The 23,201-nt window shown below is 44.3% G+C and overlaps 1 protein-coding gene across 1 annotated transcript in view; it reads right to left on the reverse strand.

Annotated features, from left to right (window-relative positions):
* Nucleotides 1–1,038: 1,038 nt before the first annotated feature.
* The window catches only part of LOC104513254 (coagulation factor XIII A chain-like), a 33,913-nt gene continuing 11,750 nt past the window's right edge, over nt 1,039–23,201 (reverse strand). Inside the window, exons 3-6 of the mRNA XM_010156546.1 lie at nt 16,039–16,290; nt 9,668–9,786; nt 3,746–3,853; nt 1,039–1,230 (exon numbers count right to left, since the gene is read on the reverse strand). Coding sequence (XP_010154848.1) covers nt 1,039–1,230; nt 3,746–3,853; nt 9,668–9,786; nt 16,039–16,290 — 671 coding nt within the window. The remainder of the gene's footprint in view (nt 1,231–3,745; nt 3,854–9,667; nt 9,787–16,038; nt 16,291–23,201) is intronic.

The following is a 23,201-nucleotide window of genomic DNA, read 5'->3' on the forward strand; positions in this document are numbered from 1 at the left end:
CCGGAGTTAAACCACGACAGGGTGATTGCTTGTTATCCCACTGCGCCAGGAATAAAATGAACCATTTCCTGTGTCGAAGGACAGAGCATCTGCCCCAAATCAAAACAGGAACCTCTCCAGACATATGAAAGAGAAGCAGAGAAATCTGAAACTGCAACCCTCGCTGCAGCTGTGGGAAGCGTGTGCCAGTAGAAGGCTACTGTGGTCAAGAGGCAGCTTTATTTTTGAGTTCCTTACAATTTTGAATAGCTTTTGAACTACCTCAGGTAACCAAAATGAGTTGTGAAATTCAATTATCTAGACTGGAGGAAAACCATGTACAAAATGAAACATACACTTACAGAACAGGCAAAAATAAAGCGAAAACACAGAGATGTCCAGGGCTGGCTAAGGGTGAAGAATCAGTCCTGCAACCTATCATAATTATTCAGTTTTGATGTTAGTTGCAGAAGATGAGTGATTAATATCCTTAATTTTTGGTAGAAGTACAAAGAGAAGCATAATGTGATTCCTTGCAACAGCAACATGTGACTATATCGAGACAGATGAAAAGGGAAAGGTTTCATGGAGATTTTTTCTGTAATTTACTTTTCTCATCTTAAACACAAGGACCAAAGCTTAGATCTTCAGCTGTGGCTGAAAAGTACTTGGCACAAAGTAGGCTCAAAGCCTGCGGAAATACACATTGTGTCCCTCTGGTCCTAAGCTGATCTAGTTCCCCTCCAGTTTGACACTTAAATACATATACTCTAAATGCTTCTAAGGAAGATCATCTGGGCTTAAGAAAGACAGTTACTTTTAGTTTCTGTTCAGCTCCTTCTATTGGCCAGTGACATCAGCATCGGAACTGCTTGACAAGCTCTACATTGGCACTTGACATAAGCATTGCTTACAATGTCTGGTCCCCATTATCTTGACTGCTAATACACTGCAATGTGTTCCAGTCTATTAGAAGATGTTGTTAGAAATTGCTAGACAGTAAAAAAAAATCTAGCACTGGTTTCCCTACCAGGTTTTATAACCTGCAACTTTGGAACTCTAGTTTGAGCACCTACATGTGTTGAAGACACCAGCAAAGACCCAGCACTGGCCATATCGCACGGGTTGCTTAGAACTGTAATACTCCAAAAGAATGTCCACGCTTCCCGTCCAGGCTGAAGGTGCGACACCATAAGTGTACGTGTTGTCCCAGGATCCAGCAACCACACCGTTATCATCCTTGGAGTTGATCTAAAGATAAAGGAAACAAGCGTTAGGGATGCCAGAGGACTGAATAATAAAGAGCTCTTCAACCAAGCAGACAAAGATAGGATGGAAGAGACTGAATATAGATAAATTTAGGCTGGAAGTAAGACAGAAATGTTTAATTATGAAGGCAGGAGATGAATAGAACAATCTTGCTAAGGGCCATGGATTCTCCATCTGAACAATTTTGAATGAAGGTCAGACAATTAAAAATAATGGTGAAATTAAATCACCCCACTAAGCATCCCTATTGCCAGTTTAGTAAGTTTTATTCACATTAAACATGCTTACTGCTATGTATTTTTAAAAAACATGATCAGTTACACACTGATAAACAAGCCTCAGAAATATTAAGCTGGGTTCTTTCCTAACATTGTCTGGTTTTCTGTCCGTATCAGCCCAGAGATTTTAATAAAATCACTCCTGATTTACAGCGGATTGAGAGGAGAACGAGTCCACTGTTATTTTTAGAGTAGAAACTAATTTCTTTGGCCCAGCATACATGAAAGCAAGAAGAAATTTGCTGTGTAAGTTTTCCCCTGCTAAGATTATACAAAGCAAGGAGTTTTGCTGACTAATGGCTATACTGATAGGCATTAACGAGCAATACATCTCCTAACTGCAATTCGAACCAAACCAGTTGAGGCTGTGCAAAAAGCTCATTCGCCCTGTACGTTTTAATTATGTTAATGTGGAACAGCTACACGCCAGCCAAATAAATCACAATTCTCATTTAAAAGCATTTGGCTGGATTAACTACTGGTTTATAATTAGAAAATCGACTTCCTATGAACCCTAGTACTGAATAAAGATAAGTATTCAGAGTCACATCCAAAGGGTTAAGGGGTTGTGCCCATCTCACTGTTGTGGGAAAGATGCCAAGAAATGAGGCATTTCAAGGACAGGGCAGCGTGTTGGTCCTCAGGCTCTCCTCTGGCTGTAAAGAGAGGGAAAAGGGGGGCGACTCTCCCTGCTTTGCAACCTCAGGAAGCCTTAGGATCCCAGCACGCGGGCACCTCCTCAGACGAGCTCAACTCTGCCACATTTCAACTTGAGCAAGAATGGGGGTACAGAACACGGGTGGGAATTCAACACCTCTTGTCCACTTCTTATGGAGGTCCAGATTTCAGATGGCCTAAACTCCCACCGAGCTATGGCCTAATCCTGCAGGTTAGATCTAAAGTCCATTGACACCTGGATTTCCAATGATGAACTACTCCACTGTCCTAAAATGACTGAGTCGCTCAAAACCTAAGTAATATCCAAGCCTTCTTTCGGTTCATAAATTTTGTGCTATTCAGACCTTAGGGCTTCCACGATCCCTGCACAAGGGATGCTTTACATCTACTAGCCCAGTGATGAGGGAAACACGTTCAATTTTTGCTTTTATCTGAAAGTCTGAAGCCATAATTCTAATGTCTAGGGTGAAAGAACTAACCAAAAGGTTAAAAGAGAAAGAGAAGGAGGGTGCTTTCAATACTTCATGCTGAAGCTTTTCTATTTAACATGATGTATGCAATATTCAGCATGTGGCACTGAGAGGCTGGAGATCCTGTTTCAATGTCACTTAAGACAAAGAGCTCATTCTCTTAAGGCATGGGCAAATGCTGGAAAAAGTGGGTTAAAGGATCATCCATCTCCAGCAGCCATGTTTTGTAGACAGTCTATTTTAGTAGCTGACTTGGGAGAACATCTAATGATGCCAGCTCAATGACTAGAATATTATTCTGGGAAGCAGAAGGCATCAGTTCAGACTCATTAAGGCAGAGGAGAGGACTCAGCCTCTGCCTTCCACATCATGGATGAGTCTTCCATCCTGAATATTAGGGATGAGGCTGCTCATGCACCCACAGCATGACTCCTGGTGCCTGGCAGCTGGAAAGAATGGAGATGTGGAAAGTCTACTCCTAACTCTTTGCTTCTGGCTACTTTAGGTACTTCTATTCTGAGAGCAGTAAGTTTTGTGCACCCCATGTTTAAGAGGACAGCTCTCACAGCATTTTCTTCTGGGGCCAAGGTAGTTCACATAAATGTTCTCAGCCTGACTAGGCTATTCAGGGTTTCAAAATCAGACACAGTAACACCCACCTTTGCACTGTCTTAAGATGCCAGTGAGCTTAGTGCTGGAGTCCACGTAAAGTCTCTCAGTTCCCCATCCCAAATTCCACCCACCACACTGCCTTACTGTCCATGGCAGAAATAGCTTTCTCAGTTATCTCAGCTACTGGAAAGTGAGCACAGTGTTGCAAGAAACGCCATTATGCCTGGAGTGCAATGTCTCAAAGTAGTTTTCTACCAGTGAGGTACCATGCTCAGGCAAAGGCGATGAGCTGAGGTAAATATTTTCCCTTTAATGGACCGAAATAAGATGCTAGACCCCAGGGGTCTGAGTGGACAACTGATCTGGCACCTGTTGGAATGAGCACATCGGGACCAGTTAAATCAGCCTGGCTTTGGCTTACAGGTTACTTCTAACACATATTAGGCATCCATTACACACCACTGCAGAAGCAACACGGCAGATTTTGATGGGGTTTCCGCGCCCAGAGAGCTCCAGTTCTGCCTTGTCCATCAGGAACAGGCAAGCATCCAGAACGTTTTCTTCAAACTATATAAAAGAAAATAAAAAAGGAAACAGAGGGAAAATGGAGTCACTTTTTATTCTGTTAAGCAAAGGCAAAGTTATTTTTCATTGTTGTTATAATAGATGATCAGCTTCAAAATTAGCTGGTCAAGTCAAAGTTCTGTGTGTAAAAGTACAAGTTTTCTTCTAGAATAATTGCCCGTGTATGGGGGGAAAAAAAAAGTGAGAGTCTGTGAGGAAAAAGAAAGGGTCATTTCCAATTCAATCTCAGTCCAGTTTCCAGAAGGTTGAAATGACAACACAGCCTTTCTGACAGGACGTAAGATTTTAAGTGCTAACAAGTATATAATAGAAAGATATTATAATAATAACTACAAGAAGCTAGTCTGCTTGTGAAGGACTTCATGTCCTCCATGTCCTTCCAGACCTGTTAATTTCAGGACTTCTCTGAAATTAACAGCCAATGCAATGCTGGGAAGTTGAACAGTAAGTGGCTTGCCAAAGTTAATTTGAAGACACATTTTAAAATTAAGTTATAAGTCTGTTTAAAATTGACAAAAAAGCAAAAGCTGATTACATAGATTAAGCCTGTTCTACAAAACTTAGACATCAAAAATACCAAGTGACCTAAAGTAGTCTTCTTCAAAAATAGAGTGAAAAGGTACAGTTTCTTCGATCCAGCATGAACAAGCACAAGAATGAATTGAGGGCAGAGGTGCCTAAATAGACCAGAAACCATTTGTCACAGAGCTTGCCATGCAATGTATTTCATTTTCCTTAGGAGAAACTGCATAGCAAAAGAAAATACCTGTGTCCCCTGCAAAACAGTAGGAGACAGGGAAACGAACATTAATAAAACAAATATTTTCTAGATATCCAGTCTTATATTAACATTCAAGGCTGTGACAGAAACTCCATGGAGCTCTTCCCCTTGCTGTGTTACGTTTTATGTTCGACGCTTACATCCTTAAAGATATGATTCATGCTAACAGGATTTTTGCTCTCATGCTGCTACTAGTGCTGGGTGGATTTTGCAACTGTCTCCAGCCTGGCTTAGGGATCCTTGGCACATAAGGGCCATCTGAGTTTTGCGTCCTGAAGAGAGTGAGCAAGAGTCCAAAGAGCTGCTTTGGCAGCCCAGGGAGAGTCAGAGGAGAAGGAAGAGTGAGGCCAGAGAGCTGAAAAGGAAGCCCCAGAAAGTCAAGACTGCTGTTGATCCTGCAAGCAAGATGGGAGGGGTGAAGGTGACATCCCAGGCAGCAGCCAAGCTGTAACATAAGCCAAGAAAGCAGTGGCACCATGGTGCTTCATCACCCTCAGCCATTTCCTGGCCAACGAAAGTCCTTTTTTTTGCCTCTTTGAGACTGCCTGGCTGTCATTAGAATCATAGAATCATAGAATGGTTTGGGTTGGAAGGCACCGTAAAGACCATTTAGTTCCAACCCCTCTGCCATGGGCAGGGACACCTTCCACTAGACCAGGTTGCTCAAAGCCTCATCCAGCCTGGCCTTGAACACTTTCAGGGATGGGGCATCCACAGCTTCTCTGGGCAACCTGTTCCAGTGTTTCACCACCCTCTCCGTGAAGAACTTCTTCATGATATCTAATCTAAACCTCCCCGCTTTCAATTTAAACCCACTACCCCTTGTCTTGCCACTACAGGCCCTTGTAAAAAGTCCCCTCCCAGCTTCCTTGTAGGCTCCACTGCTCAGAGTACCACCACCGTGTGGATCCTTTTCAGCAAGGGTCCTCCAAGGCAGCACAGCCTCTCTCATTATCACCCACACTTGCATTGTATTACTTTATCTGGAGCAGACATGCAATGGTGATTAACACCTTATAGTCGGAGAAAAACGGAATTCATCGTGTTTGGGCAAATAGGGAAAAAGGGACCTACTCCTAATATTGTATCATTCCTGGGAAGCTGAATAATTGCACATCAGATGCTGCAGTCCACCCTACTGGTGTGGGGTGTAAATAATGTGGGGTGAATGACTGTGCTGTGGAGACCCTCCTTCCCGAGGAGAATCTGCACAACAGGTAATGCAAACTCTGGGTCCTCATAGCTGTCCTTCCTGCTCCAAGTTCACTTTTATTCTGGTATGGCCCAATGATTTATCACTTTCACCAGGACCAAATTCTGCTTTCTGCACTACAAGTCATCACCAGTGCCTAAGACCTGAGTTAAATCAATAAGAAGTTTACCCTGCAAATTAAATCTTTCTCATCTACAGTTTATGAGACGCTGTCAATCTTGCCAGCATATACAGAAAGAATAAAGAGGAAAGAAATTGCTATCAGGGTTGTTGCCTTCCACCTTAGCATTTAAAAAATGACATGAATGCCTGTGAAATAACTAGATTAACAGGAGGAGAGACAGGACAAGCTGTAAAGCCTAGCTGCCTTACACTGGTTGCAGTAGAGTTGAATGCAGTATAGTCTTAACTCTCAAACCAGTTTTAACTTTCTTCACGATCCAGGGATTAAAAAAACATTAAATGAAACTAAATCATCTTCATGATTCTCACTCTTGGCATGAAAATGCTGTCTATAGGGAAGTGAAATAGAAACATAGCACCTGAAAAGCCAGAAGAACCAGAGCAGCAGTAGACAGCCAGGAGAGCTGAGTGAACTTGGGCCAGGTACAGGCACTGCCTGTTCAGCACAAGCTGAAATGGAAATAAACCAAATTCAGGACCAAAGAACTTTGGCAGAGCCTCCTGGGAAAGAATGGAGGTGAAAAACAAGACGTGAAAAAACACACAGGCAAAGGGATCTGTCTGCATGCAGGTGTGCGTTGTTTTACAGAGCAATGCATTTAGTCGGGCTGGCCTTCTGCGGGCATCCTCTTTCACGCTAACCTGTTTCTAACAGATGACCTTGCATTTAAATCAAAGTAAGAGGGGCTATATCACCTTTGCACTGGGTGAATTAGGGCTGTATTTCTCGCAGTCAGTTGCAGGCAGATGTGATCTCACGTTGCCTATGCTCTGATCTGACCAAATGCACGTGCTGTAAAATTACATTCGCACAGTGGGGTGCAAAGCTAATGCAGCTCAACGTGTGGACAGGAGACAACTCACAATGGCAACAAGAACTCTATGCCCACCTGTTTTATTTTATTTTTCTCACAAAACCCCCTATGTTAAACGATCAATATAGCATCCAACTTCTGACATTTCTCAGCTAGAGAATTCCTATGTGCCTAGATTTCTTCCAAAGCCAGATTTCCCCTGAATCCCCTATGGGCTTTTCTGAGTGACTGGCTATTTAGGCTTTCTTAGAAGAAAGGGATCACAGTCATGTTACAAAGAACACCTCCATCCTCATTCATTACAGCCATGTTTCAACCGGTCTGTTGTTTTTGTTTCCTTGGTCCATTTTTCTTGCCTTTCCTCCTCTCATGTTGATGCTGCTCATTAAAGACAGCAGCTGTGAGAATCATCTCCCACTAGTAGCCCAGTTTTGGACTGTATGTTCCTTTTTAATTTACAACCTGAGTTAGAGCGTCCAGCTGTCATTGTTCAAAGCAATTTTTTAGCCTAAGAATATTATCATGCATAAGTCGATCTGTGTTTTTGGATATGACCATACACCTTTCACCCCTATGACGGTATGTGGCCTTGTGCTTTTTACTTACACTGTTGTACAGGGCTATATACCATAAATACAAAATGCATACTTGTATGATGTATCCATAATATAGGCCTTGCTGCTATTACTTTTACTCCCTCACAGCAATCCTCTTATTCTTAACATCCAGGATTGCTGAAAATGAGGGAGATGCATGTTTTTAATGGTTGGAAATTGTCAGGGTAAGATCAGGAGCAACATGTCCCACATCTCACTGAAAGTGAAGGAACCAGAAGAATACTTCTTCATTGCTTTGCAGTTTGAGATGTTTGTTACACCCATACAAAATGATCAATTCCATTAAAACTCTAGGCTTCCCACCACCCCCGGGCCCCCACCCCCTTCAGATGCATCTGTCACACTCAGTTTTCACACAGGCAAGTGACAGCAAAAGATGCACCACAGCACAGCGTGGAAATCAGGTCCTCCAATTTCAGAAAACACCGGAATGGAAGTATACGACAAAGGGCTACGGAGCAGCCCTAGCCTCCCAGACAGCACTACCTCCTAGCAAAACCACATAAATAATGCAGTTTCTCAAGGGAGGCTGGTGTTTGTGTCAGGAAGGTGCCAGATTTGCAGAATGTAAGCACCTCAGGCCAAGCCACCATAGGACATAAATTTAGCATCTTTAGGACATAAATCCAGCAGCTGGTTTTAGCAGCACCTTCCACCACCTCCAGCCACTCATTCCCCTCTCTCCCTCTCCCTTACATCTGCCACAGAGTGAATACCATATCTAGGAACAGAGAAAGCCTGAAAAATAACCCGGGGCGGTAAAAACCCCCCAAAATCAAGGAGATGCTTATTCAGCTAGACCAGCTCTCCAGTCTGACTCACTGCATGGCTGCACAAGCACTTGCAGGGGGAAGGAAGGGCCAGGAGGGGGCATTTTTGGTCAACTTAAATGCACACCCAGCTTGGGCCTCAAGTTCTGCATCTCTTCTACCAGAGGCACCATCAGTTTATGGAATTGCTCCCCTCCACCACCTTACTTTAAGGTTATTTTTATCTCCGGCAGGATGACAGTCAGACCCCAGGAACAACGGCACTAACAAAACCAAAGGAATGGTGCGGAGGCAGGGACTCCCTAAGGCAGTGCTGCCGCAAGAAAAAGAATAAAACCGTACCCTTAAGTAAGGAAACAAGAGAGATGTGGGTTTAAAGAGCTCTCCAGGGCAAACACACTGTCAATCCATCCAGCCCAAGCTTTGAGATTGTCTTTAGCTGAGGGAAAGACAGCAAAGCAAGTCTGTGCAGGGGAGGTGCCACGGAAACTGAACGGATCCGTCACCAAGGGAATACTCCAACACTTTCTTAACTGTGCCATTGTGAAAACCCAGGAGGTGAGATGAGTAGAGTGCACCATGTCCAATAGCTGTCCATTGGAGCCCCTCCGAGTGACAGCTAAAGCTAGTTTTGACCCTTTTTAATGCTGCTCATTAATGCCCTTTCCCCTTTCTTGCACAACTTAAATCTTTCATCCTTTAGGGATGTTCAGGCTGGTTAGTGCTTACAGACAGACTGAGGTAAAAGAGGCAAGCAGTAAATGTGATGTTATTGAAGGCACAGCCATGCTGCACACCAGCCTGGCAGGGGGTGTTTCCCCCAGGCTGCCAGATACCACCGGACACTGGTGTTGTCAAGCCCAGGCAGCAAAGGGAGAGGTTCCCCGCTTCATCACTCTGGTGAGGAAACTTAAAAGTCTGGGATTAAATCCCAGTTTGTCATAGGAACCCTGTGACAAGCTGACCCTCAAGAAGATCAGAACTATTTCCACCAAGCTGCTAAAACTGTAAGGAAGAGTCAAAAAGCAATACAAGCTATTGTTGAAAGATGAAAAAACCCACAATTTCTCTCTGCTCTTCACCAAATCGGTGTGATCCTCAGGCAGCACCAATGTATCAGCAGAAACACTGCTGCGCTGTGGAAACCTCAGCTAATGATTATAACTTTCAACAGGCAGCCTTTCAGTATCTGAAATATGCCCCTAAAACAAGATCCTTAAATACCAGCTATTATAACGTTGCTTTTCTGGATTAGGCATATACCCACATCATTCAATTTTAAAATTTTGCCCCTTGTCTTTCTGAAGGAGACACCAATAATGCACTCCAGAACCCACAGTCTGAACCACAGTCTGGTGTCTTTTAAACTCAGCTGCTGTCCTACCGGGAGCCGCCAGAGAAGGTCTAAATAGCTCACCTGACCGTAACTCCAGCTTCTTAATTTTATGTCGTTGATGTTTCCATGGAAAACAATGCCAACATCATTCAGGACGTACTCTTCCCTTTCCTTCTCGTCATCCAGATACACAGCATCCTCTGAATGTGTTTACCGAAAATAAATGTTAACACAGCCGCTTAGTTTCGTATAGGACAGATAAAAAAATCTTAGTGTAAAATACAGTCATCTTTGATGAAAAGTAGCCCTCCTTCCATCAAACAAAGCATTACTGGCTTCAATGGAGTACAAGAATAAGGAGGCAGTGACCCCAGTCAGGATTACGATACACAACTTAAAAGCATGCAAGATGCAAAAATGCTGACAACTCCTGCCTGTTTTCTCAAGATCTGTAAAGTATGATTAAAATGTCACATCTTATCAAGGATTTTATGATTACTGTGTACCACTAATTTAAAAGTTGGAGCACCATGACGCAATTCTGCATCCGTACAAACAGATCAAAGAACAATTTCAAACCTATTAATGTTAATGGAAAGCAGCTCAAGTCAAGAGATCTAAAGAAAAATCTGTAGTGCATTAAAAAAATGGAATACAGTTTTTATAGTGTATGAACAGAAGAGTTTGATTGCTTTTTCTGTGCTTAAGTTATTGACTGGAGTATCCCTCCCCCATGTAACTTGACTGACCAGCTAATATGAGGAGAAATTCAAGTGTCCAAGTGAAAAACTGAAAGTAATTGGAAGAGATCTTTGGCAAAAGATATACAAAGGGTACATCCTAGATTCCTCTTACATCAAGAGTCAAGACCATATACGTGGACCCCCACCATGCAAACATGATTCACATACATAAATAACCCATTATTAACATTCATAAATAATCCTGAATGACAGGAAACTGTTTAGACATTCACAGTTTACTATGAAGAAGTTCATGGTTCTGTGATGCTAGAATAGTTGAGGATTTCTTTCCTGTGTCAATGCTTGCATTTTGAGACTAAGAGATACAATTAACAATTAATAGTGTGGGAATTAATTAATTTGAGGACATCAGTAATGTGGTACCAGGTACCAAATTAAATGGAAGCAATAACCTCTGATAGTTTGATACAGGTAAGTACAACACTGCCACTCACTACTACCACAGTGGATTTTTTTAGCATCACACTACAAATTACTAGAGGATCATTTAACTCTTAAAAGCCTATTATGTGTTGTATTTTGTTGAAATGCAAATCAGATTTGTACTTCCTTGTAAACCTCATCCTAAAAAGCTTCTTCATTTGCCCATAAAACTGCAGTTTGGCTGAAAATAAGCTAAAATCTGAGCCCTCTGAAAAAATCAATGGCAAAACTCACACTGGCTTCAGCTAGGTCAAGGGTTTTGCCAGCTTACACAACTGACACTGCTGGAAGTTTTGTTTTATCTGAAGATATAAATATATCTCTATACCTACAGAAGGGATTATGCTTACATGTGTAACATAATGACCTCCACATTGGAGTGGAAGGCGTGATAGGGAAGGAGGTGTTAGATGTAAGAAGCCTTTATTGCATTTGGGGAAGTCAGCGCTTGCCATGAAGCTTTTGACAGGGTTGCTGCACAGCCTCTGCAGACTGTGTCTGAATCCAAGCAAACGGAGAAGCGACAGGTTTTATCAGGTTTTCCCTAAGGCGGGCAGGTCTGAGACTTGCTCTTGCCTTTGGTGGGGTGGTGGTACTCATCTGGCTTCTAAGGGCTAGACCATCAAGTAGTTTCTATATAGGCTTGTCACTGCCCGTGAACTAGTCAACCTGCACCCAGGCACGAAGTGGAAGATCACAGGTTTATTGTATTCAGAGGCTACCAGGTGAAAGAGAGGGTTAAACCCTGACAGCGAATCAAAAAGCTTCAGTGATTTATTCCAGGAGGGACCCTCGTATCAAGTTCTGCGTAACATCCCACCAAAAATGTTGCAGATATTACAGATCATCTGGGCTCTGTTTCATCAGGCTGGATCTGCCTGATCTGCTGATTGAACAATTACATGCATTCTCTCACTGAGGTTTGGATCTTATTAAAGCATGTCCATACAAATGGTACAGAGAATGCATTTGAAGAAGGAGTGCTCACACCTCCTCCTGTACAGTTATGCATTCAGCGGTGTGCATATGCCTTCTTGACAGCTGTTGTTTTCTTTAAGAGATTAAAAATATCAATATTGATCTGGTTGGTATCAATTGAGATGCTTGTTATTTCGAGACTGCGTGATCTTTACTAAATCAGAGGAAAATTGATTAACTTCTCTGTCAATTATTTTAAAATATTTGTGTTTTTTGATGAAGTAAAAAGGACTTCTACGTTTCACAGAGAAGCCAACTGCTTTGATTTTTGACAGCTTTCACTACCCTTGAGACTGTTTAGAAGAAAATACGAGGCATTTGTGACTACTTTGATGCTAAGTGTGCTCTACATAGTACAACTCCTAATTATTTTGTGCAAGTGGAGGCTCACATCTGACAAACAGAAGAATTCCATGGAAATGTGCTGGATTTGTTTGTTCTTTTTCTCTAGCAGTTTAGAGGGTTTTTTTTCCCTCACTTCTTTTATCCTGGGAAATTACTAAGACACTAGCAATGCTACAAAGACGCGAATTAGCCTCTATGCTCCTCTGTTTGAAGATGGATAAGGTGAAATTACACTTCACGTGAAGACACTACCTCAGGCGAGGAATCCCACCGAACACAGGCTCTTTGTAAAAGAGATGAGGAGCACAGAGCAGCCCTTTCAATTTGGGATGGTGAATGAGCATGAGAGGACCCTACCCAGTAAGCGGGGACCCCACCCTCAGCACAGCAATTGCCTGAAACTACAAAGACTCTTTCTCCATGCAGACAGTGATCGCTGAGCACAACAGCAGCCTTGCCCTAAGCACCCACCCTCCCTTCAACACGCTCCCATGGGAATCCAGGAATGCAAGTCTGGGCCTTGCTGGAATGACAAAACTCCCACGGCTCTCACTGGGAAGAGGACAGCATCGTGGCAAACACAGAGTTGCAAGAGCTAAGTACAGTTATCTACAGAACCCACTCCACCCTGGGCCAAGGTCATTATGCCGCCTTGCCAGCTGCTAGTGCTTGCCTACATAGATGTAGCAAAAGGATGAAGCTCTGCATGAATTTTACTTACATGGACTCTATGATAAAAGAGATCAAATTTAATATTTAGCTATAAATGCAAGAAAATGTTATTGGGCCAAATCTGGATGACTGGTAACATGTGAGAGGAGTCCAAAGACAACCACGTGTTATTAATCCTCAAACTGTATTGGGATGTTTAAGCAGAAGAGACATGTGACTAACTCAGTAAAGTTGCAATACATTTAATTGCTTAAATATAACACACTTTGCAGGAAGGAGGCTTGGGTGAATGGGATGCAGACCTCAGCCCACAGAGGCTGCAAGTAACATGATGCATGATGCATCTCACCCGTGCTAGAGCCACACAAGTCAACGCAAGGTCTTTTCCTGGTAAGTGCTGAGTGTTCCCCAGTAGAAAGTTGCTGGGACTCAGCAGCTCCTTTGGAAAGAGCTCACAGCACCCAGATCAAAGGAGCCCTTCTCTGCTTTCATGTAGCCTGATACTGGCAAGAGTTAAGTTAAACCCCAAGGAGTTATCCTTAACTACTTGCCATTTTCATCTTCTGTTTCAGAACTGAAGAGGGCTCTGCATGCCCAAAAGCACATCTGGTTTTCCCAATTATGTGAGCTGGCTGAAGAAAGGACACTGCCTCTCCTCCCAGGCTGTACCTTGCTTATTAAGTAATGCAAATTTCACCTGAGTGTCTGAAATCTCAATCCACTAGCTTGCTGAATTCCCGGATGTTTGGGGCTGGTGTACATAATTTTGCAGGATCAGGCCCTGCACTTGCACTTTTAAAGTATTGGTGATCAGCCTTCAATGTACCTAGGGGGATTAAAACATATAAAAGCATCTGATGATTTTGGAAGCAAAGTACTCTGTAGCTTGACTGGTAAAGTATTCAAACTTGTTCTGAGACAGCAGAAAAAACCCTGCATCCCTGGCTGGGAAGATATGTCAAAACTGAACTACAGTGAGAACAGGAGCAATAAGAAAGGGCATGAATGCCTCTGTCTTAAAGAAAAGCTCATACTGACACACTGATGTTTCTCCAAAATGATGAGTCGGGAAGCTGCTCTAGACAGTGACAGAGCCCATACTCTGCTCCCTGCTATAACAATCCCCATTCACTCCTGGCATCAGCCTTCTCTCTTTTTAATGAGGCTTTTTACTCAGACTTCTCTTCTTAGCTATTAACCTAGCAAACAAGTCTAGGAGATTTTCAAACTATTGTTTTCTCTGCGCTTTAACTGCCTGAGTTTTTATACCCTTCTCTCATTCCACTGAACAGTCTTTTCCAGCCAGGGAATAAAGCATGGAGAAACATTCCCTGGTTTTCTAACATAAGGAAAGGGGGAAAAGGCAGGTGTAGGAGCCAATTAGCTCCAACTACCTAGGAGTAGGAGTAGGGGCAAGAAATGAGAATAAATCCAAATCCAAATGAAACATAGGAGAGCAAAAGTGCCCACATGTCATGAACAGAGGTGGGTCAGTCAGCACACGGGGCTGGTGGGGAAGGTGTGAGGAAGGGGTTGGTTTTCCCTTTCCTGCCCCCGAGCAGCACCTTGAAGCAGTCTGTGTTGTCCCAGTCACAGCACAGTGGGGTAGTCAAGCCCCCCCCCCATCACAGTTGGTTTCCATATTAGGGCTGCATGCAGGCCTCGATGCATGTATGCTAGTGATGAGGCAACCTGAGGCAATTTAAGAGGCCTTCTCTTTGGGGCCTATCCCTTTCCCAAGAGGTGCTGAGCCACTGCAGAGTCACCGTGCTGTCTAAAAATGTGGTTGTTACAGAACCCAGGACTTAAGCTAAGGGTTGCTCTGCCTTGGGATGGAGAATTTCACCTCCCTAGCTGCAGCTGTGACAGGCTGCTGCTGATGCCTTCAGAAACCTTGAGCAGCTTTGCTCACCGGTGGGACATATCTTTGGCAATGACTCCTCTCTTTCTGCTACATGCCCTCCCTCCTCTCCCAGACTAAACCATAGAGTGCTGCTCTATGGTACCTACCTCTGTGCTGTTTTCAGACGTATCTCACAGTGTAGCGAGGCCTTGGGCCCTGCCCTTCCCTCCTGTTCCTTCTTAACTAACTCTGCTTTACTCAGCATTAACATATATCTTTCTAAATAATGCATAAGCTAATCATTGCTTATATTCCCTTGGACCAGGGGCAAGTAATGAATTCAGCACAAATCATTCGATGTACTGACAGTAGTGCAGCTGAATAATGGGCTCTATTAATAAAGCTAAACTCACTCGTCACTCGGTAGGATGGCCCTTGTTTCGTACGGGATTATTTGATGCAAATACTCCGGTAAAAAAATTGAAAGATGAAGGAAGGGTGGTGGGAGAATATTAAGGTTAGCTGGTGACCTAAATATATAGCAATATGTATGACTTGGAGCCTTACAAGTGTCGGAAGCTGAGACACAGTGCTGCAGCCTGTCAGAAGGCTAGGCCAAATCTCTAGGGTTCTCCTTGCCCTCTCCTTAAAGCCACACATGGAGTTCATTGCGTAAAATACAATTCTGTCAGCATAAGAGCTGATTTTACCCAGGATCCAGGGATATTTTTAAAAAAATAAATTGTTCTCCAACCCACTGGATTATAAAAAGGCTCATTTGCAAAATGTTCTGTTCCTCACAGGGTTGCTGGTAATTAGCCACCACTAAAGGGGAAGTTATAAGGGCAAGTGTCGTGTAGCGGCGGGAAGGCACCATCAGTGAAGCCACAGCAGGTTGACTCCATCCAACCTGAGCAGGAACAGCAGCTCTCATTGGATTCTTGCAGGCTTTCGGCTGCAGATGGTCAATCCTAAACGTGGCAGTCATCAATGTAACTCAACAGGGTATGGGACGTTGCCACATCCCCACCCACACCAAATCCAGGAAAAAGCATGCTGTACTACTTGCCAGTTTAAGGCGCACACAGCCAGGCAGGAGGCTCATGCTGATGCCCATTAAAGTCAGAGCAAAGCCTTGGGGGTATATTTACCACAAGAAATGGAGCATCACCACGCTGCATGAGCTGGTAAACACCAGCCTGGCATCATAAAACCACAGAGTGCCACTACAGCACAGGCCTGTGGCATGGAGGCCCGCTCACACAGGGCTATTCCCCAGCCTGTTGGCTGAGTTCCTATATAATTTCCAGGCCCAAACTTGCATGTCTCCAACCTCCTTGGTACCAAGCTCCCCTTCCTGGCCCACCTCCTCATAAAACCTGATGAGCCCAGCAGCAGATAGTGTGAAAATTTGATAAAATACTTACGCTGGCACCAGGGATTGAACAGGATGTAAGTGTCGGTTGCTGAGTTTCTGTGTGTCCGGAGGATGCCAAAGGGAGTCCAGACAGCAACGTACAGGCGAAACTTCCCAACAATGCAGGTGGCAGAGGACATGATGGACAGGTAAATGGAGTTGTTCTCCTTGTGGGTAATCTTGGCTCCCCACTCGCCGGGTTTCAGCACATCACCTACCAGGATCGGGATGTAGGTGCCTTTGTTTTGCTGTGGGTAGCGACCTGGAGAGATGAAAAGGTTCCCCTTATTTTGACAGTTTCTTCATTTCCTGGCAGTCCTCTGTCCCTTTTTCTTATTTTCAACAGAGATGGCAAGTTTTAGTGGGCAGATACCACCTACCCCCCATAAGAGCTTCACACAGTGCCCAGTGACTTGGCAGTACAGACACACAAATACATGCAACACCTCCCAGCAGGCAGCCTGTGTAGACACCCTCACCCATCTTGCTCCAGCAAGCTTCAGTCTTGTCTCAGGCATGGCCAGGAGTGCAGCCCTGGCAGCACGAGCAGGGGCTGTCCCAGGATATCTTTGCCTTGGTGTCACCTACACTGTTGGCAAGTGTGAGTAAGAGAACCTTCCCCAGTTTAAATGCACCCACCACCTTTCATCACTTGTACACAAGTGCCCACTGGGGCCTGGACATCAGCTCTGGGGCTTTTTTGCACAACCTCGTTCTTCTCACTGCACTACTGCGTCAACAAGCAGAGACCATGCACTCTTTCACACAAGTCTACAATGATGCAGGAAATACAAGTCAGTCCACCAGCAGATACCCAATGCTCGGTTCCTCTTGAGCGTTTGCTCCTCAGGGATGGAGTGGGAACCAGCTCTGGACACCCAGAGTACAGATGAGCACATCTGGGCTGGATAGCCAAACTTTCTCTGCAAACAGTGGGTCCTAAATTATGACACACCTCCAAAGCACCACACGTGATGGTCTACTTTACAGTAAGACAAATCACATACCAGAGAACCCTATTCTACTTTGCCAAGTATAAAAAGCATCTAGACAGATAGGCTACATGTAAACATGTACACTGCTGGGATTCAAAGCCATGTGAGGATCCACCCTTTGATCCTGAGGTTGAGCCGGGCTATATCTGGAAGCCAACCAGCAGCACAGACAAAAAGACACTTGAGAGAAGGCCGAGTTCCTTATCTCATTCTCAGATCTATTCTTCGTTTCATATTTTAGGCTGAAAGTCAGACTCTGTCGTTCAAAAGCAGGATAACAAAAAGCAACAATGGCAGGCAGAGACATAGGCTTCCATATTTTTCATTCCTACTATTTAAGAGCTTCAAAATTAAACTCACAAGGGAATTATTTTCCTGCTTGCTTGTTTTTATACAGCTGATGTAGAAATATTCATAGATCTGATCACTGCTACATTCTGGGAAAGGACAACTCCAGCTTTGAATCTGAAGCTTGTGAGCTGCCACGACATCCATGTTTCTAAGAAATCTGGGGCTACTGTGCTTCATCCAAGAGATTATTTAGTGCACGTGAATTTCCATTTTGCAGATGTTCAGTGAACATAAACAGCTCACTTTGCCCTGATGGCCAGGGATGCTGTAACCCATGAAACCCATTCAGATCAGCGAGGCATGCAACAGAAGACCTACAGAAGAAAAAAGGACAGAATAAGAGAGCAAAATCAATAGAAAACACTAGAAGATAAAGCACTGGACACTTCAAATATAAGCCATCAAAGGAAAGCCAGGCTAGAGAGAAGAGCCTATAGAGGTAACAGAGATGAGAGTCTTGTGCCTGTTAACAATGGTGATCTGAGAGCTGAACATATTCTTGTTCTTTGTAGTGTAACTGGGTATGACCCAGCTTGCCTCTACAGTTGATATTTTGCTTCTAGTTTTGATATAATTGGGTTTTTTTTAAAAAAGCAGTCCACACAAACAAAGCAGCAGAGCAAACCAAGTAATTGAACTGACATCCTTGAAAACCGTTAACAAGTGCTACTTTTTAAAATAACTCCCTTACCTTCTCCAGAAAGCTGGGAGGGGGAAAGAGAGTACTATTTTAACCTGGTTTGGAATTGACATTGTTGTCTTTACTGAAAGCCTCATGTCAGTGTAGGAGCCTACCGGGGACACAAGGAGCTGTGCTGTGGCTTTACACCACCATGTCTGTGTACGCCACGTGCACATGGGGAGGCTGCAGGATCACTCTCCAGTAAATCCACATATAGCAACCAGATAGGGTCTCAAAGAGGTCAGGGGCCTTTTCAAGACATCCTTACAGAACCACACCACCCCCCACCAGCACCTTATACTGGGCTCAGCAAAGTACCAAGCATCTGGTGTTCCCTCTCTTCTGATGCCTCAAAATGCAAAAACCCGTTCACCCTTCCAAACAAAGGTCTCTCTTGCTTGAAAAGCCCCAAGGAACCCTAATCTACCTGTTGGCCTGACAAGGAAGCACGTGTGCCTGTTGCTGAGGGGCACGCAAGGTCCCTTCAGCTGGGAGCCCGTGCACGCCCCACGCAGCTGCTCCCACACAGTAAGAGAGGCAGGCCACTTTCTCACCCATGAGGAGAAGGTGCTCTGGGGTATTGCCTGCATCCCTGCAGACATAGCAGGGATAGGAAAAGTCTAGAAATCAGGCAAATTTACACATATTATAAACAGTAAATAGAAGAGAACATTTTTTGCTTCTGGCAGGGGAGCAGGGTTCAGTGCTCGTTAACAGTTGCATAAATCCTGAACGCACGAGGAAGCCTGGGAAGATGGGGAGAGCCCTCAAGAGCACACTAAGCAATTTCCAACGTTTTCTTTGAAGAGAGGACGGGTTCCCTAATCTTCTGAAACAAAAACCAAAATGCAAATGGGAGAGCAGGGGAATTGTTACTTCTGACAGGAGCTTATGGAGCTGAATTGTAATCACACATCTAGACACCTGACAGCACCAGCCACACTAGTCTCATATACACACATCTGTTGTCTTGATACTAGAGTGCTACAGAGCTGAATAACTTTGGCATTACATGGTAAGGTTGCTGGCAAAAGAATCCTTATGTAAGTTCAGTACTATGTCGACATTGTAGGAAGTCCTCTCAGGATGGCTTGGCCATTTGACCTTCATCTACATCTTGAGCACACATTTCTGGCTACGGTGGAAAAGTAGGGGCAACTTTGGCTCACAGTTGGGATATCTGTAATGTCAGCCCTTTCTCAGAAGGGTTAATGTTCAGTGGTGATTTCATTCTCCGGGTTAGAGTCCCTGAGAAGGAGGATTCAATGTTATTAAAGAATCATAGAATCACAGAAGGGTTTGGGTTGGAAGGGACCTTAAAGACCATCTAGTTCCAACGCCCCTGCCATGGGCAGGGACCCCTTCCACTAGGTCAGGTGGCTCAAAGCCTCATCCAGCCTGGCCTTGAACACTTCCAGGGATGGGGCATCCATAGCTTCTCTGGGCAACCTGCTCCATTTCCTCACCACCTCCTCTGTGAAGAACTTCTTCCTGATATCTAATCTAAACCTCCCCGCTTTCAATTTAAACCCGTTACTTCTTGTCCTGTCACTACAGGCCCTTGTAAAAAGTCCCCCACAGCTTTCTTGTAGTCCCTCTTCAGGTACTGGATTCGTTACCAAAATCATTCATTACTGGAATTGTTACCAAAAGCCTACAAATGCCTGGCAGAGCACTTTCTGAAGATCTCTGGTGCTAACTCAACCCATGGAGAGGCAGGAGGGTGTTCAGGTGCACGTCAGGACCAGGAGCCATGTAGAGAAGATAAACTCCTTTTATGCTGACAGGAGGGTGCTTCTGCCAGCAGCATCAGCTAGCTCTGGATCCCTCTTGCTCTGATTTGCTCCAGGAGTTGGCAGCCTGAACCACGCTCCGCAGCCAGTTCTTTGTGGCTGGCTCACTCTACGATGCTCACGTGTGCTTTGGGTGTAGGAGGCCCTGCCCTTCACCCGGGCACTTTTCACAGCCAATTGCTCTGTGAAAGACAAAGCCGCTGCGTGACATCATGCTGTTGGGATGTCCCCGTCCGCTCTCTCTAACAGCACACAGACATGGGAAAATCCAGCCTGAGAATTCAGAAAGCCTGGATGTTGCCGCAGCGTTACCACCAGGCACAGGGTGAATTCTTCATAGGCTCCTTTTACAGCTCAGAAGATATCAGGCACTGAACAGGGGCTGCTGACTGTCTTGCCTTTGAGGCAGAAGAGGACAGGGCAGGATTCACAGAATTCCTTATCCCACTTTGGTTTCTGTAGCTGTCCAAGCTCCTAAAGCTTCTTCTCACTTCAGTTGCAGCTCAGCTTTGCTTTACACCTCTTGGGCTTTCTAGGCACCCAGAAAAAGAGGAGCAAAATACCTGCTGTTGCTATTAAAGGAGCTCAGGTCTCCCTCAACGCTGCTGCATCACCAGGCTTTGAAAGTAAGTAAACACAAGTGAAGGTCTACGTGGTGAAATGCATCATGACTGAAGCATGTGTGGATGTGGGCATGTGTGGGATGGCCCCCATCACACACACACACCACTTTACAGGGGCAAAAAGGAGAGTGCAGTGTGTGTTAAAGTTTGTTAAAGTCATATTTATGCAGTAGCAAAAGCATGAGCCATCTAAAATACAGAACTGTGGCCACGCAGACACGCATTCCAAGTGAGTTATTTCTGACATATGTCTCAGCTCCTTAGCATGTCAGCTCTGGGCCTGTCAGGCACGGAGGCAAGCTGTGTTTCATTCTGGGTAAAACTGCCACAGCAGAGAGGGATTTACAGCAACAGAGGGAGAGCGAGGGAGAGGTACAGCAAGTTCAGTCAGCAGAACATGAGCACTCCTCCTCCAGCTACCCAAGTTTGCTGCTGTTCCTTCCAAGTGACTAACAGGGACCAGGGCTTGCTCAAACCACACTCCTCCTCCACCCCTGCCCAGTTCCTAGGAGCCTCTTTCTCCATCTAGTTTAGTTTTTTCCTTGATCCCCTGCGGACATACAGGTTGTTGTATGTGTGCACGTATTAAACAACTCCTGAATGCCACCACTGCTGAGCTAGGGTCGTGCTGTGAGCACAGTCGGCACAGGAACCCATGGGTGCTCTTGGGCAGGCCCTACGCAACTGACTAGATGTTTTACTTTCAGCAGGGAGGAGGGAAAATTTGGTAGCACAGAGATAAGAGATACAAAGAGCTTCAGAGAACATTTACTCTCTGATGGAAGTGGGGCACCTTAGAAGAGAGGGTGGTGAACAAAGCTATTTCTCAATAGTGTCTTTAGGAACCATCCTTAGAAGACTGTTTTTTAAAGGAATGGAAGAATCTGTCTCCCTTTGGAACATACATTACACACAGCAAGGTTAACAATTTTCCTGTTAGATTCATTTGTTTCACTTGATTTGAATCTATTTCAGTGCCAGCCCTGGAAGTATAATAACTGTGACAAGTTGACAAATAAATCTGAGCTGGAAGCCACAAGTACAGTAGCTCTGTAGCAGAGGTAAGCCTTATTGTAGCAAGCAGACTGGGGATGGGTGTTAGCATACTAGGAGCATGCCTTATAAATCACTGTGAATAACTGCAACAAAGGTCAGGAAAGTAAAAAGGAAAGAGGAAAAGAAAACAGGGAAAGAAGAAGAGGAGAAAGAAGGAGGAGGAGAAGGGAAGGAGGAGAAGGAAAGAAGAAAGAGACAATAAAAGAAAAAAAAAACCAAACAGAAAAAAGGAAAAGTAAAACTAAGGAAAAAGAAAGGAGGGAGATGCTCTAATAAAATCCCAACCAATTGGAACAAGCAAGAAAGAGAAACAAATTTTTGTAAAAAACAGTAGTCAATTTAAGCCACTGCTTTAATATCACATCTGAGTTTCTCCCACCCTCAAATCCCATTACCTTCATAAAACCTTGGGAATGTAGGAAACCCAAATATCTTGAAATAATTTTTGCTTATGGCTCCAGTTAGGAATCCTTAACATCTGACCACTCTGTCCCAAGAGTGGATGTTTCTAGTACTTTACAGTTGTAAAACACACATTGGAGTCACGCGCCTCAGCTATTAAAACCATTAAAAAATACTGCTAGGTTTTATGTGCCACTTGCTGCTGGGGCAGCAGTGTAAAAGGAGAGCATAATAAAGGTAAAAGATCCCTTTGCATGAAATACTACATTCATGGAGCACCTCAAGGGACTCTGTCCTCCCTGATCCTCTGGGGCCTTGCTAGGAATTCCAGAGGGGAAGAAAAAAACATACCCCAATGACTTCTTTCAGAGAGTGAATTCTGTTGTTCTTTGCTAGGAGTTGGGAAACAGACCTCTTCTCTGGAGTAAATTTCTAGGAAACGTATTCCACTGCTAATACATTATTCTTTCTTCCCCAAAATGGGTCTCCATGTTCAGACCACCAGAAATTTCTGTATCTTTGTTCAATTTTTGTCGATCTTTGTTAAACAAGGATACAGTGATTTAATAAGGTCTCAGTGCTGGGTTACATATCAGCACCAACAGAGTTTGCCACCAGCACCAGAGTTTGCTGCTCCTGTCTAATGTCAAGAAGACTCCTAAAAATATCAAGAACCAACTTTTTCCAATCGGTAACTTTTCCCCAGAGGCAGAACTCAGCTTGACATCCCATCCGAGGTGTCGGGGTACACCTCACGTCCCAGTCACTAGGTTAGCTACCACCTCCCCTGACCCAGAGCTGCTGAGGAGGACAGATGACAGCAGGGGTAGCAATACTTCCCAATAAGGCAGATTTAGTGCCTGACAAAAGGAACAAAACCTCAATCCTCTTGGAAAAACCCATGTCCCAGCACTGCCGTGAAATTAGGGAAAGGCTGTGGACACTGTAGGACAGATGAAGAGCTCCATTGATTCTTGGGAGGGGGGCTCCTGCATCAGACTCCTGGTTATTTAGTTGTAGTCAGATATCCCTCTCACTATAGGTGGGTATTTGGTGTCACCTAAATAAACCCTATGTGATCAGCTCTAGCATGTTTTTGTTCTTAGCTGCTTTCATGTGTTTATTCCTCTGGAGCAGGCTTGGAAAGACTGTAGAAAAGGGAGCAGCAACCCTCTGCTCTCATCTCAGGCCAAAATCCAATGATTTATAGAAGCCTGAGGAGTTCATATGGGCGGGTGCATGGTTGTCCATGCATGCACACATGTGGAAAA

The sequence above is a fragment of the Eurypyga helias genome, unplaced genomic scaffold (genome assembly GCF_000690775.1).
Source record: "Eurypyga helias isolate BGI_N326 unplaced genomic scaffold, ASM69077v1 scaffold9468, whole genome shotgun sequence".
NCBI lineage: Eukaryota > Metazoa > Chordata > Aves > Eurypygiformes > Eurypygidae > Eurypyga > Eurypyga helias.